Raw genomic sequence first — 12,466 nt, forward strand, 5'->3', positions numbered from 1 at the left:
AGTGAAAAAAATAGCCTGGACACTTAGTTTATTTACAACAAAAATTACATTGGAACTTCCTTACAACTACAGTCTACAAAACAGTATTTCACCAGTGTTAAGACTTTACATACAACATACAAGTTTAAAAAAAATCCTGTACAATGATCCCAATAACAATCTTAGATTAATGGAAAACAAGATGGAAGTTATAAAATGAATGAGTTAAAGATTTGATGTATTGTAGGTTACTATTTATCAGAATAATTCAGATTGTTTTTTTATTTTTATTGGCATACTTGGGCATCAGTTTGCTAAATTAAGTTGTGTTCTCTAATGTTTCCCTTATTTGTGGAAGGTTCAAAAACATGTAGCCAAGAAAAAAAAACAACCCCACTGCTGAAACTATACAAATAGAGCAACTTAGAATTGGGAAATTTGGGTGTGTATTGTGATATAAAACTATTTTGAAATTTGACTCCATATCATTTTTAAGAGAATACAAATAATGTAAATATTATGAATAGAAAGTTTAAACATGGGTTTAGTCCTGTAGATGATTTCTTAACTTGTTTAGTACTAAAATGACATATTACTGGTATTTACTTGACAGAGGTTGTTGGGGCCTAATTAAATTGTTTATTTGCACTGGAATATCATGAAAAACTGACACAGGATTTTTACAGATGTTTTTTCCCCACTGATGAATGACAATGTCTTTCCACAAAATACAATAGGAAACAATTACAAAATGCATCACACACATCATAGGAAAATAAAACAAGTGTTTTAGTTTGCCGAACATTGTACACTGAGTTTCAGTGGCTATTGATGAAAACCTGATAACAGCATTGAAGTGAACTTACAAAGGCACAAGTTGGTCCGGTCTGAATGAGTTTTCAAACAAGCAATATTTTCATGGTGGCTAATCCCAACTTTTTATGCATTATACATCTCTTATATGTATTTCCTCTTGCCTTTATCCTAAAATTTTACAGACTTCCATCATTTTGTTAGACCCCAGTGAAGTACAGAAAAGGGTAAATTTGCTTCGATTTGCAGAAAAAATTACATTCTCACATTTTCATCTCGAATAAGGGAGAGAGAATAATAACGCAAGCTTTCTATACAATGTTCTAGTGTAGAATAAAGTCTGTACACATTTATTCCAAATTATCCTACACCAGCATTAGATTATTAAAATTGTCATAATTCTCAATACCTTCCTATGGTGTGCAATTCTGATTTTCTTTATAACTAAGAAATTAAAGAGGAAACCTTAGAAGGAAGACATACAGACTAGTGACGTGTACTGTTGAAGCAAACAGAACTTTGCCAACAGGCTGATGTTTCTCATTCTTTCATTCGATTTAAAAAGGAGTTCATAAAATAAAGGTGAGGATTGCTAAAACATATTGCCTGATATTTATTAGGTCATTAATGCAGCCTCATAAGCAACCTACTCCAGTTCAAATTAAACAAACATATTTTGAAAGGAAACCGTGCTGATTTCACTTGTTTATGTTTTGCAAGAATTCTTGAAGCTGCTGACTGGATGTGGTAACCATTAGTCTCCACGTGCAATTTTAAGTCAAGTCTCAATATACTGTTCAAAACATGCTCATTGCTTATTTCTTATTCTCCCAGCACTGTAACCTTTTTTTCAGGTCTTTTACCATAACTCAACTATCTTCAGAAGCCAGTGATGTCTAAACTTGGTCTATTTCCTCTTCATTATAGACATACACTATGATATATACTACAGTATACAGTATATATTCATTTTAATTTGAAGGCACCCCCTTCAAAGAACCATTTTTAGAGGAGCACTGCGATTTACATATTTGTTATTGAAAGTCCCTGAAGAACATTTATTCTGTAAGACAATGTCCTCTTTCCTCGTCATATTGTGTGTAATTACTCCCTGATAATGGAATCAGTAAAATCTGGAATGTTTTTTTCTCCCATACCACACATTGGTTTTAATAGGCATGTTGGCTGCTTGCTCTGGCTATAAGAAGATACTAAACAATTAGATATCTGCATAAGTGCTGTAACCATACAAAATAACTATAAATATGATTACCTTTTGTATGTGGAATTATTTTTATGGTCACGAATGCATCTCTGACCCTAAATCTTCAATGTTTTCTTATAAAGTAAATGGGTAGTTTTTAAGACTCAATGTCTAACCATGAGCTCATTAAGCAAAATAAAGGACCATTACCTATTTGTAAACCATACTAACAATGCCAATACCCATATAAAGCATGTGAAAAAATAAAAGGTTGAACTAAATACTGGTAAAGTAGCTTATCATGTGAAGGAAGACAAGAATACTTTGGGTCTGTTAAAGGCTTGCATTCTGTTTTAGCCCATCACCTAAAGAAGTGCTTTTTATCATGGTTTTACCATGAGACCATGTTAAGTTGCACTATAAAATAGTGGGTAGTGGAGTTGGAGACGCATGCTCCTTAGGTGCATATTTTGCAAAGAACGGCAGGAAGATTGTAAGCATCACTCCGACAATAGCCAGCATGTAGCCCCAGCCTATCTGGCATTCCCCAGCATAGTAGATGCCTGAATTTCCACAATAGGATTTCACCAAGGTAGAGTTAAGTCCAAAAGGGTACACCAGGAGTCCTGAAGCCATGATGAAAACTGAAAAATAAAAAACACAAAAGATAATACTTTTAATTATTTGATGAGAAATTAATGCAAATACACAAGAACAACATACATTTCAGAGTGGTATTAACATCAATTTGTACCTGTATATTCATACTGTTGTAGACAGTTCTGGACATTTTCTGCCATGTAACTAATAGCCACAAGGTGGCAGTCTAAGCTCTATGCTGCAAAACAAAACATCTACAAAATATCTTTTAATAAGCTTAAGCAGAATCTCAGAATCAGTTTAAGTAGCACTTTTTCACAGCTCCCCTTTATTTGGAACACAAAAGGAAATATTCTGGCAATAGGGATGGTTTATGGAAAAGCTTTTGCAATAACATTTAATAGACAAGAGTTATATTAGACCAGCTTATAAAAAAAGGGGAATCTGTATGTGGGGCTGAAGCCACTTACTGTTTACTAAGTGAAACAGGCCTCAAAAAACTGGCGTCTTCCCTCCAAAACTGCAGAACTAGAGAGTTCTCTGATGAAACAGATGAGATCAGCACGAAACATAAGACAGTGGTCAGCATGCTCACTTCAAAGTACATGTTTCATTTCTAAATTAAGCAATTCGTTTCCTAATTATTAAGCTGCTGTACTCAAGCACCCTCTTCACTCTGCAAAAAATGCTGGGCCACTCCAAGTTGACCCTGTATCAAGGAAACGATTTATATATGGACAGCAGAGCAATACATAATAATTACATCTAACTAAATTCCATTTAATGAGTCAATATTCCTACCTAAAAAACTAAACCAGCAATAAAAACACTCAAAAAGTCAGATTTCATTATTATCTACTCAGCGTAAGAAGAACTGCCATGGCAAAAAAGTGATCTGATTTCATGTTTCATACCTAATGGTGGTGAATCACATGATCTAACTCCACTAATTCCTTACTTCTGATACATTGTCAGAATGACATTTTCTGGTTTCATATTTTTTTTAACACATCCACTTTCAGTGAACATATACAATATCTAAAGCAATCAAAAAATAAACATAACCTCTCATGGCCTCACAAAGGGAGGACAGATAATATGCACAAAAAAACAAAACTTTTTAAAAAGACTGTCTGAGTGTTTGATAGCTCTTAGTATCCACTGTATCAATCCAGAAGCATTTTTTTTCCCAGATGATTTCTTGCACTACATTGAAGAAGATAAAAAAGGTCAGGCAACTTGGCAGTGGGATGCAGGCTGATGTTTTCCATTGTAACATCATTATATTCAGTTCTGTGAACCCACACCTTCACCTTGCACCGACAGCTTCTCTACAAAATAGCCTGAATTTATACACTTGATCCAAGCCTCTCAAGAAAGGTGTTAATGAGTGTTTAATGACATTCTCTGTCATACAGTACTTGGCTAGTGGAAGTTACATAGCCAGGCGGCAATTGCCCATCACACCCTAGTGAAGCGTGTTTAACCTACAATTTAGCTAAATCATATATCCAACAGTATTAATAACTAAATAGTAGTATAGACTTGAAAAAATCAATCTTGAAAGAAAGAGGACTCAATGTACATTAAATACATGAGATTCAACTTTAAAAAATCCAAATGTTTCTTAACCACAAAGGGTAGACAGATACAGTATTACAGTACTAGAATAGTGTTCGCTTTGAGAGTATTTGTGATATGACCCTGGGAAGATTTATACACCTACAGAGCTTCTATTAACTGATTCTTACACTTAGAGGTTTCAATGGCTTAAACGCAGAGGGTGATGATGCATAGCTGGCATGGAATCAGGGTGCTTTATGAGAGGCGAAGCTGAAATGGTAGAATCCATCCTTTGTGAGATTAGCAAGCCGCTGACTGGATCTTTTAAACAATAGAATAAAGCAATAAATTTCACCACTCTCCTCAATCTAGGAAGCACATTACAAATATATTCTAAACCTACTTACACTTGTTCAAATCTGTAATGGTGAAGAATGTGTCATATTCCTCCTATGTACAGCATATATACACAAATTTGTATTGTATATACACAGTATATATGCACTATATACACACGTACTGTCTATATAGAAAACAGATGAAAGTTTTTTTCAATCACAAGGTTTGCAGATGAAATCTTGCGGAAAATTGCTTTGTGGTTTTTACCAAAGCAGGTCATTCTTTGTGTTTTCAGCTGATCCGTTGACATTTCGGTCCTTGGTGACCGACTCTTGATCTGGCAGAAAAACCATTTAAAAAGATATCAAAGTGACAGATACCTTCACAGGAGGCTGAATGAGGGGGGTTATTTTTTTAGGTTAATTTGTATCGGTCGATGCAAACTCACTTCATTATGATTTACTCTGTGTAGGGAGCTGGAGTATAGGGCACATATCTGAATTACTTTTGATATTCATGCCAGGAAGGGAGTGTTCACAACCTGCATTGTTCCACTGCCAAGGCTAGGTAACCAAAGATGTATAAATCACTCTTTTGATGTAATATAAATGAATACACAGTAATGAATACTGTATCCTACCATAAAACCACCACTGTTGAAGACCCAGTTTTACAAAACTATCATACCTACAGCAAGATCATTACATTTTATATGAAGATGCCTCAGCATCCTCTGCAAGAGATCCCACTATATGATGCTCCCTATTAAAAAAAACATACATGGAAAAAAACACATGCCCATAATTTCTATACCCACCTAATTTTGACTCGCTATTTTTGCTACCTTAAGTACCACTGATGGTTTTGCACAGCATAAGTTAGTTACAAAGGAACAAGTAATGTTTATTCCATGCTGTAAAGAAAAGAAAACACGTTTCGGCTGTGGAACCTTCTTCGGGTGTGAGAAAGACAGGGCAGGCACTCTGTTCTAGGCTGTGCATCAGCCATCAAAGCGTTTATAAAATTTGCCTAAATTCCAAACTTTGAAGTCTGTTAAAGCACTTTGTTGAATTCCAGCAACAAAGTGAAAGTAACGAATAGCACCAGATGTTAGCACAGAACAAGAAACAGACTCCCCACTACGAATCCGCTTCCATCCCATTTTGTTGTGACCTGTTCACACCACCTTCCTCACAAGCGACTGGCAAGTAAGCGAGTACAGAGAGCAGCCAAGCTCACTCTGTTCTCTATTCTCACTTCGGAGAAAGAAGGACAGCACAGGGAAGGCAATTTGAGCGCAAGAAATTAGCGCCAGTCCAATGGGCAGCAGACTGTAAATACATGTGCCTGGTGCTGCGGGGCACATGAGGCTTGCCCTGGGGTAGTGTGATGAAAAGCGGGGGCAGCTGTTAGCAGGTAACAGAAAGCCCTGAAGACTCTCCTCACCCTGTGGCTCCAGCAGCAGGTGTCTGGCGGAGCCCAGCTGGTCTGTAAATCCTGCACCGCTGGTGAATAGCTCCCAGCAACACAGCAGCGCCTGACCAGCTCTCCCTTAAGACCCACAGCACACCCTGCACCAGTGCACAGCAGCTAATAATGAGCTCACAACCCATGTTAATTTACTTCCATGCCTCCCAAACCACCTGCCTTGGTGTCTACCTGCAGGAAGGAGCTCTGGGAAGAAATTTGGGGGTGTCACAAACTGCCTGGTCCTTCCCCAACTCCTTTAAAATTAAATTAATTAATCTGCTGCATTACATTCAATTAATTTAGTACTCACTCACTTTGGACTCCTTCGAAAACCTTGTTATGCTTCACAGTCCATAATAAATGTTGCTTTATTAACCTACATAAAGGAAGCCTACATCTTATGTAAACAAGCAGAAGCAATGCCAGTAGCACACCTAAGGCACATCGGTAACATTCTCAGCACTCAAGGGCTTGTTTGATGTCTAAAACCTTTCTGTCTTTTTTATTGATGTTTCTTTCTCTGCTTTGTTTTCAGCACAACAATGGTATACGTCTCTTGGACGGGTTGTCATTGCGAATAAGAATTTCTTCTGGGATGAATCATGTGGTTAAATGAAGGATTAAAAGCAGTAGTAGTACTAGTGATTGTCCCACCTGCTCGTCATGCCAAGGGAGAATTCAGAAACATTTCCATCCCAGATTTTGTCGCAAACCAGAGAATGCCCTTTACTATGGCATTTTGCTTAATTACATGGCAAGTGTTATTAAGAATGTAATTGCATCTTCAAACAGGTATGACCTGACTGCCTCTATCAGGGTTAACCTCTATAAATAAAACATGAAATGAAATATCAGTGACAAAGGGTTCTAAATATAAAGTATATATTGGGTGTTCTCACCATTTACTATTGGCAGAATAATTATAAGTACACATACTGTACACAAACTATGCATACTTCACAGGTAGAGCATGCAGGCTGGAGCTCTATCAAAACATTTACCTACACAATATTCACAGTGCTAATCACCTGAGAACAATATAACAAGAAGTCTTTTACTACACTTTAAAGGGAGGTTAAGGTACAAAAACTGCAGGTGGAGAAGCAGAATTGCACTTAAAATGCAATTACAGGTAGTTGGAATCACAGTTCCAGGATAGTTGTGGGGCAGTGGAATCTGCATCATAGCAAAACTCAACACACCGTGAACAGTAAAGTAAAAAAACACATCACTTACAGCACTTCTCATGTATTTTACAAACCCAGCTTAAAATCCGTGACACTGGTTTAGAAACTGACCACATTTTTAATGCTTTAATTCCAGATAAACCCCTTGCTTTTTTCAGTTCTTTCCCTGTTCGCATGCATTGCCCCCTTAGTAACCTCTTTGGTTCCAAGCCCAGGAGCTCTGGCCTGGCACGCTGCTTTGTCGTGGGTGATTTATACATCTGTCCTGCAGTCTAGCGGACCTGACAAGCGCGGGGCCGTTCTTCCGTGTGATGTCCACGCGCTGTGACAGACAAGCCTGCCCTCGCGTGTCTGCAGGCTCTCTCCTCTCCGTTACGAGTGACAGCGCAGTGGCTGGGCACACTTCTTCCAATAGCCCAGCGCTCCTGAAATGATTGCCCCCCCCAGGCCCCAGTGGAAGCTGTGCCAAGTTCTGAGACGTCCACTGACTGCACGAGCAGACAGCACGCTCGCCCAGGGCAGTGTAACCCCAGCTTTGGTCAGACTGATTTCTAGATGAAGAACAACACTAGAGCTTGGCGGGCCTGGTGTAGCTGTGGAGTGAGTGTGTCACCGGATTGACACGACTTTCTGTGAAACACACACAGCACCGAGCCACCGAGCTTGACACCCCGCCCAGCTAACATCCGCGCAAGACAACCGGAGAGGAAACTGCCAGAGCCGTTGCTTCGTCTGAAATTTGACCTCTGACCTTGGTGTTGCCAAGCAGAAGAAAAGACCCTTCCTCGCTCCCTTTCTTAGCTGGGAGAAGAAATTGACAGCGGCCACAGGCGTTTGGTGCAATGTTGTAAATTTGCTCCCTGCAGATCACAGCAAAGCCGTGGAGCTGATGAGACACAATGTAGCAGCCTTAACCCTTGCTTGCTATTCAAGGACCGGCTTTGCTATGTTCCCTCTCTCTGCATTACTGCCAACCACACAGTGCTCTTTCTTTTCATAGAAAAGAAAGCTACTCAAGAACCAATATTCATGGGGCTCTTCTGCCTTGATGTGTAATTTCCTCTAGTAGTGCCTAGAATCCTTGCAAGAACAAAAAAAATGAGGTAAAGGTAATTGTCTGAAGTCCTTGACATTTTCTTCAAAATCAGTTTGGTTTGGAATTACCACCAAGTAGACCTCTTTCTGTACACTACATTGGATCTTGTGGTGCCAAACTGAGCACACCCCAGTTTGCTGTTCGTATAATCCTCTCGAAAATAAACAGAACACAGCAATACTGAAAACACAAATCAATATAAATGACTTCCTACTATCCCAGGCTGCCATACAGTGTTATTTGTCACAGTTATGCTTTAAAATTCAAATGTCCCATGACAAAAAGTGCCTTTCATCTTCAGATACAGGAAATAAATGTTTAAAAAGAATGATTAAATTCCCCTCTTTTTTGTTTCAAATTTTGATAGATTTGTGACCGAACATATCTTTACACTGGCAAGACGACAGCAGAATACCTCCTAGCTCAGTTGCTGGGGCAGGTGGCGTGTTTCGGGGCAAACAGTGGGATTGAGCCTGGGGGAGTGAGGGCTGTGCTCATGGAATGCCATTTCCAAGAATGTCACTCTCCTGGTTTGCCATACACCCCCACCTTCCCCACCCGATTATAAAAAATCTCTCAGTCCCAACAGCCTCATTTCATGCAGTTGACTCTCACAGCCCATAAATCTAGACGTCTGCGACGTGTCAGGAAATAATTGTCAGCTCTGAAGGATTATCAGAGCCCTAATACCAGCCCCCACTACAAACAGGCCAAGGAGCACAGCACCTGCAGACGTTTCTCGACTTGATCTCCCCAACAGAATTGAGTTTTCTGCTGTGCAGCCTGTATTACTCCATCTGGGAGTCAAGGGTGGCTTGTTTGAGCTTTACCCTTTACCTGTGGGTTCATTCAGGAGGTGAAATACCTTCACATCTTTATCCACAAACACAGAAATATAATAAACAGCCCAGCCTGGAAGAGTAACGTCTGCAAAGAACTTCCCTTCTGAGAAACAGAAACCCTACACAAAAAAACGCCTCCTTCACAGTTTTTGGCAAACAACGCCTGTAAAAAAAAAAATACTGGTTTGAGAAAAAGAAAAACACCATACCGATCTGTTTATTTTCAGTGCAAGATGAAAGAAAATCTCCATTAGTGTCCAGCATTTCCAGTTCTGAGGTTCAGCATTGTCTGCCAGATAACTGTGGCCGCCAGGCATTCCATAATTTAATTACATGCTGGAAATCCACCGCTTCATAGGCTGTTAAGGAGTTAAGTGACCCAAATCTTAGTGCAGGCATATCGTAGCTTTTAAAGCCTCAAGACATCAGGGCAGATTCTGTGATGCGGCAGCAGAACAAACAAGACGAATACACTCGAAATGGCAAGACTGACAGAAACGTCCCTTACACGAAACTCTTGAGCCACAGCAATATAAAAGGCAGCAAAGGCTTGTGATGTGTTTGGATGGGAGTGTGTTACACGAAAGACTAATGAGCTCCTTTTTTATTTAACAAAAATAGCATCATGAGCTAACGCAGTCATGGTCTTTAAAGGGTAGCAAGGTATAGGCTGTGTAGCTTCTGGGTTTTAAATACAGGGGTACTTACGAAACGTTTTTGAATGTGACTTATGAGAGTGGAAAGCTGGAAAATCGGCCAGCTACTGTACATTGCCAAGTCCAATATCACTGCCGAGCTCCAGAACAGCTCCAGAGCTGAGTGGTGCCCCATGCCAAACAGACAGCAAGCTCTCACTGACAAGGTCTCCGCTGGAAACAATGGATTTTTTTCAATCCTTCACAAGAGGCACAAATGAGGCTTACTACGCTCTTAGTTTTTTTTTCTCCAATTACATAGTCTAAATTCTATGTAGTCATCACATTTCACACTATGGAGAGAACACAATCAATTAAAACGTATGACTTATATAGCACCATGATTGCTTTTTAGCCATGCACTCTCTGCATGACAGTAGATCACACTGTAGAACAGCAGTTGAAAAAGCAGTGCAATGCGGTCTGGCTCTCAGAGACACAGCAGTCCATTATTAAAGCGTTAAGAGCCTGCAGAATTTGTTCACCTGGACCTTGGCCCTCGCAGAGTCTGTGCATCTCACACAATGCCAATGTGACAATATTTACTGTCAGCAGACTGTCAGCCATGCATTTAGTGTAGCTCTAAAGCAAGGAATGTGCCATTTATTAATGTGTGATATTGCTCAGTGCCAACATACACATCCATTGTGGACCACAAGGTCTTTTCATGTTGCTTTACCTACAGTAGGTGAGCCACTAAACTACAGTTTGTTAAGGCAAAATCATCTGTATTTGATTCTTATAGAACAATATCTAGTAATTATTCTTACTTATTTTGAAGTCACTGCTAAAGGCTTAATGGGTGAGTGGGGAAAGGCAATTCCAATATCATAAATTAAGTTTGGCAAAGAACACTTGTCCCACTGGCATAATTGTAAGCCTCTCAAAGGATCTGGGCTAAAATATTTGCCTGATGATTATTCTGCCACTGCTAGCAAAAGCTGTCACCATGACATATTTCATTTTTCTACAGACACATAGTGTGCTTTTCGCTTTAACTAAGGAGTTATTTTCATTAGTGCGTATATTAAGGGCACTATATAAACTGAGAGGACAAACCATCTGATGGGAGGGGAGTGGGTACACTCGTTTTGTAAATGGATAAGCACACAAAAAATATTATTTTTATAGGTAATATTATACTAGACAGGTTGAATCCCTACTGTATGTATTTTGGAACAATGTCCCCTGTCCAACACCCATTTACAACAGAACTGAGAGCAATCTAAGATCCTTTTGTTGGACAGGTATGTGTTTGTTTTAATCCTGATCGATATATTGATTCCCTGAGTGTCTGACTGTGTTGAATTGTGTGGCTAAATAAAAGAAGAAAGACTAAGTTTGAGCGTAGACCCTGAAGTCAAACCCATTACAGGAGGCAGACACCAGAGCTGTCACGTTTAGTTCTGGAATCAAAACAAAGACACTGGTTCCATTCTTGAGCCGGGGGGCTGCAAAGGTGTTAAATTCACACTTGTCTTGTCCAGTGCTGCATCAGTCGGAAGAACCAGGGGGAACTTTCTGACAGCAGAAACCAGCACCCACATTGACCTGCCTGCACAGGATTGTGTAGGTTGCTTTGAAATTCTGTGTTTACTTCAAAGTTAGCATTGGTCTAAAAAAAGGTTTTCATGGTAGAACAAAAAATGTTTGCCTTTCAGATTATCTGCCCTAAAGTACATTTTTTAACAGCTTATGTTGCTGAACAGTAACTTGGCAGAATAGAAGAGTCACCCCCCTCAGTCCCTGTGATTCACCAAACACCCTTTAAAACTATATAACTACAGTTACAGTTATAGGACCAGTCAGTCTTCGGAAATATGGTAACAAAGAGCCAGAAAAAAAATGAGATTAGCTGTAACACACAGGAGCTGACACAGGAATGACCTTGGCATTTCTATTTGCTCCTGGAGACTGATGCCATATGTAACAGGACAAAAAAACAATTTATAGCAACATGATGTGCAAGGTTTTGAGTTGATACACTCAGTTACTTCAGTCATTTTTCCTCTGATGCCAATGAACAAAATACAGTATATATTTCAGTAACTGAATGGCAAAAGATACCTTCATGTTAATTTCCTATTCTATTATATCCTTATCATGCCCACTTGCACTGCACTATTGGTAACTACACTGCACATGCTACAACCAATGACAGACCTGTCCATCAGACTGTTGCCGTGACAAATTCAGGAAGAAAATCAATTCCATCTGTCAGTACTAAACACCAGACTATTTAGTACGGTGCTCTGTCCTAGTGCTCAGCCCTTCACCTGGGCTTGGTGTATATTCTGTGAGATTCTTCGTTTTGACAGCGATTGTCTTTCAGTTTTTGGATTACTCTCTTGTTTGTTTGCTTGTGCTTTCACTGTGTTTTGGATTTTTTTGGATTCCCTTCGGTTCCTTGACTTGAGTCCTCACGGCTTTGTCCCTGGGCTGTTTTTTGATTTTGGCCTTGGACAAGCCATTTTTGTACAGCTTTTTCACTCAGCCTGCAAATGACCTGCAGCACGGTCCTGTCTCCAGTGTTGATTCGGTGCACTTCAAGTAAGTGCAGTCCTTTTCTCTCCCTAATCCTATTGTCTGAATGCAGGTTTTGGAATTCTGGAAGAAAATCTTGATTTGACAGTGAAGTACACGTTTCTTTGCCTTGACTGCTCTGAAAGCCGAACAAT

The 12,466-nt window shown here is 39.5% G+C and overlaps 1 protein-coding gene across 1 annotated transcript in view; it reads right to left on the bottom strand.

Moving 5' to 3' along the window:
• Positions 1-11: 11 nt before the first annotated feature.
• lhfpl7 (LHFPL tetraspan subfamily member 7) overlaps positions 12-12,466 on the bottom strand; it is a 94,681-nt gene continuing 82,226 nt past the window's right edge. Inside the window, exon 3 of the mRNA XM_088906978.1 lies at positions 12-2,640. Within this exon, the coding sequence (XP_088763104.1) occupies positions 2,414-2,640 (227 nt within the window). The 3' untranslated portion in view covers positions 12-2,413. The remainder of the gene's footprint in view (positions 2,641-12,466) is intronic.

The sequence above is a fragment of the Atractosteus spatula genome, chromosome 27 (assembly GCF_055471065.1).
Source record: "Atractosteus spatula isolate fAtrSpa1 chromosome 27, fAtrSpa1.hap1, whole genome shotgun sequence".
Taxonomy (NCBI): domain Eukaryota; kingdom Metazoa; phylum Chordata; class Actinopteri; order Semionotiformes; family Lepisosteidae; genus Atractosteus; species Atractosteus spatula.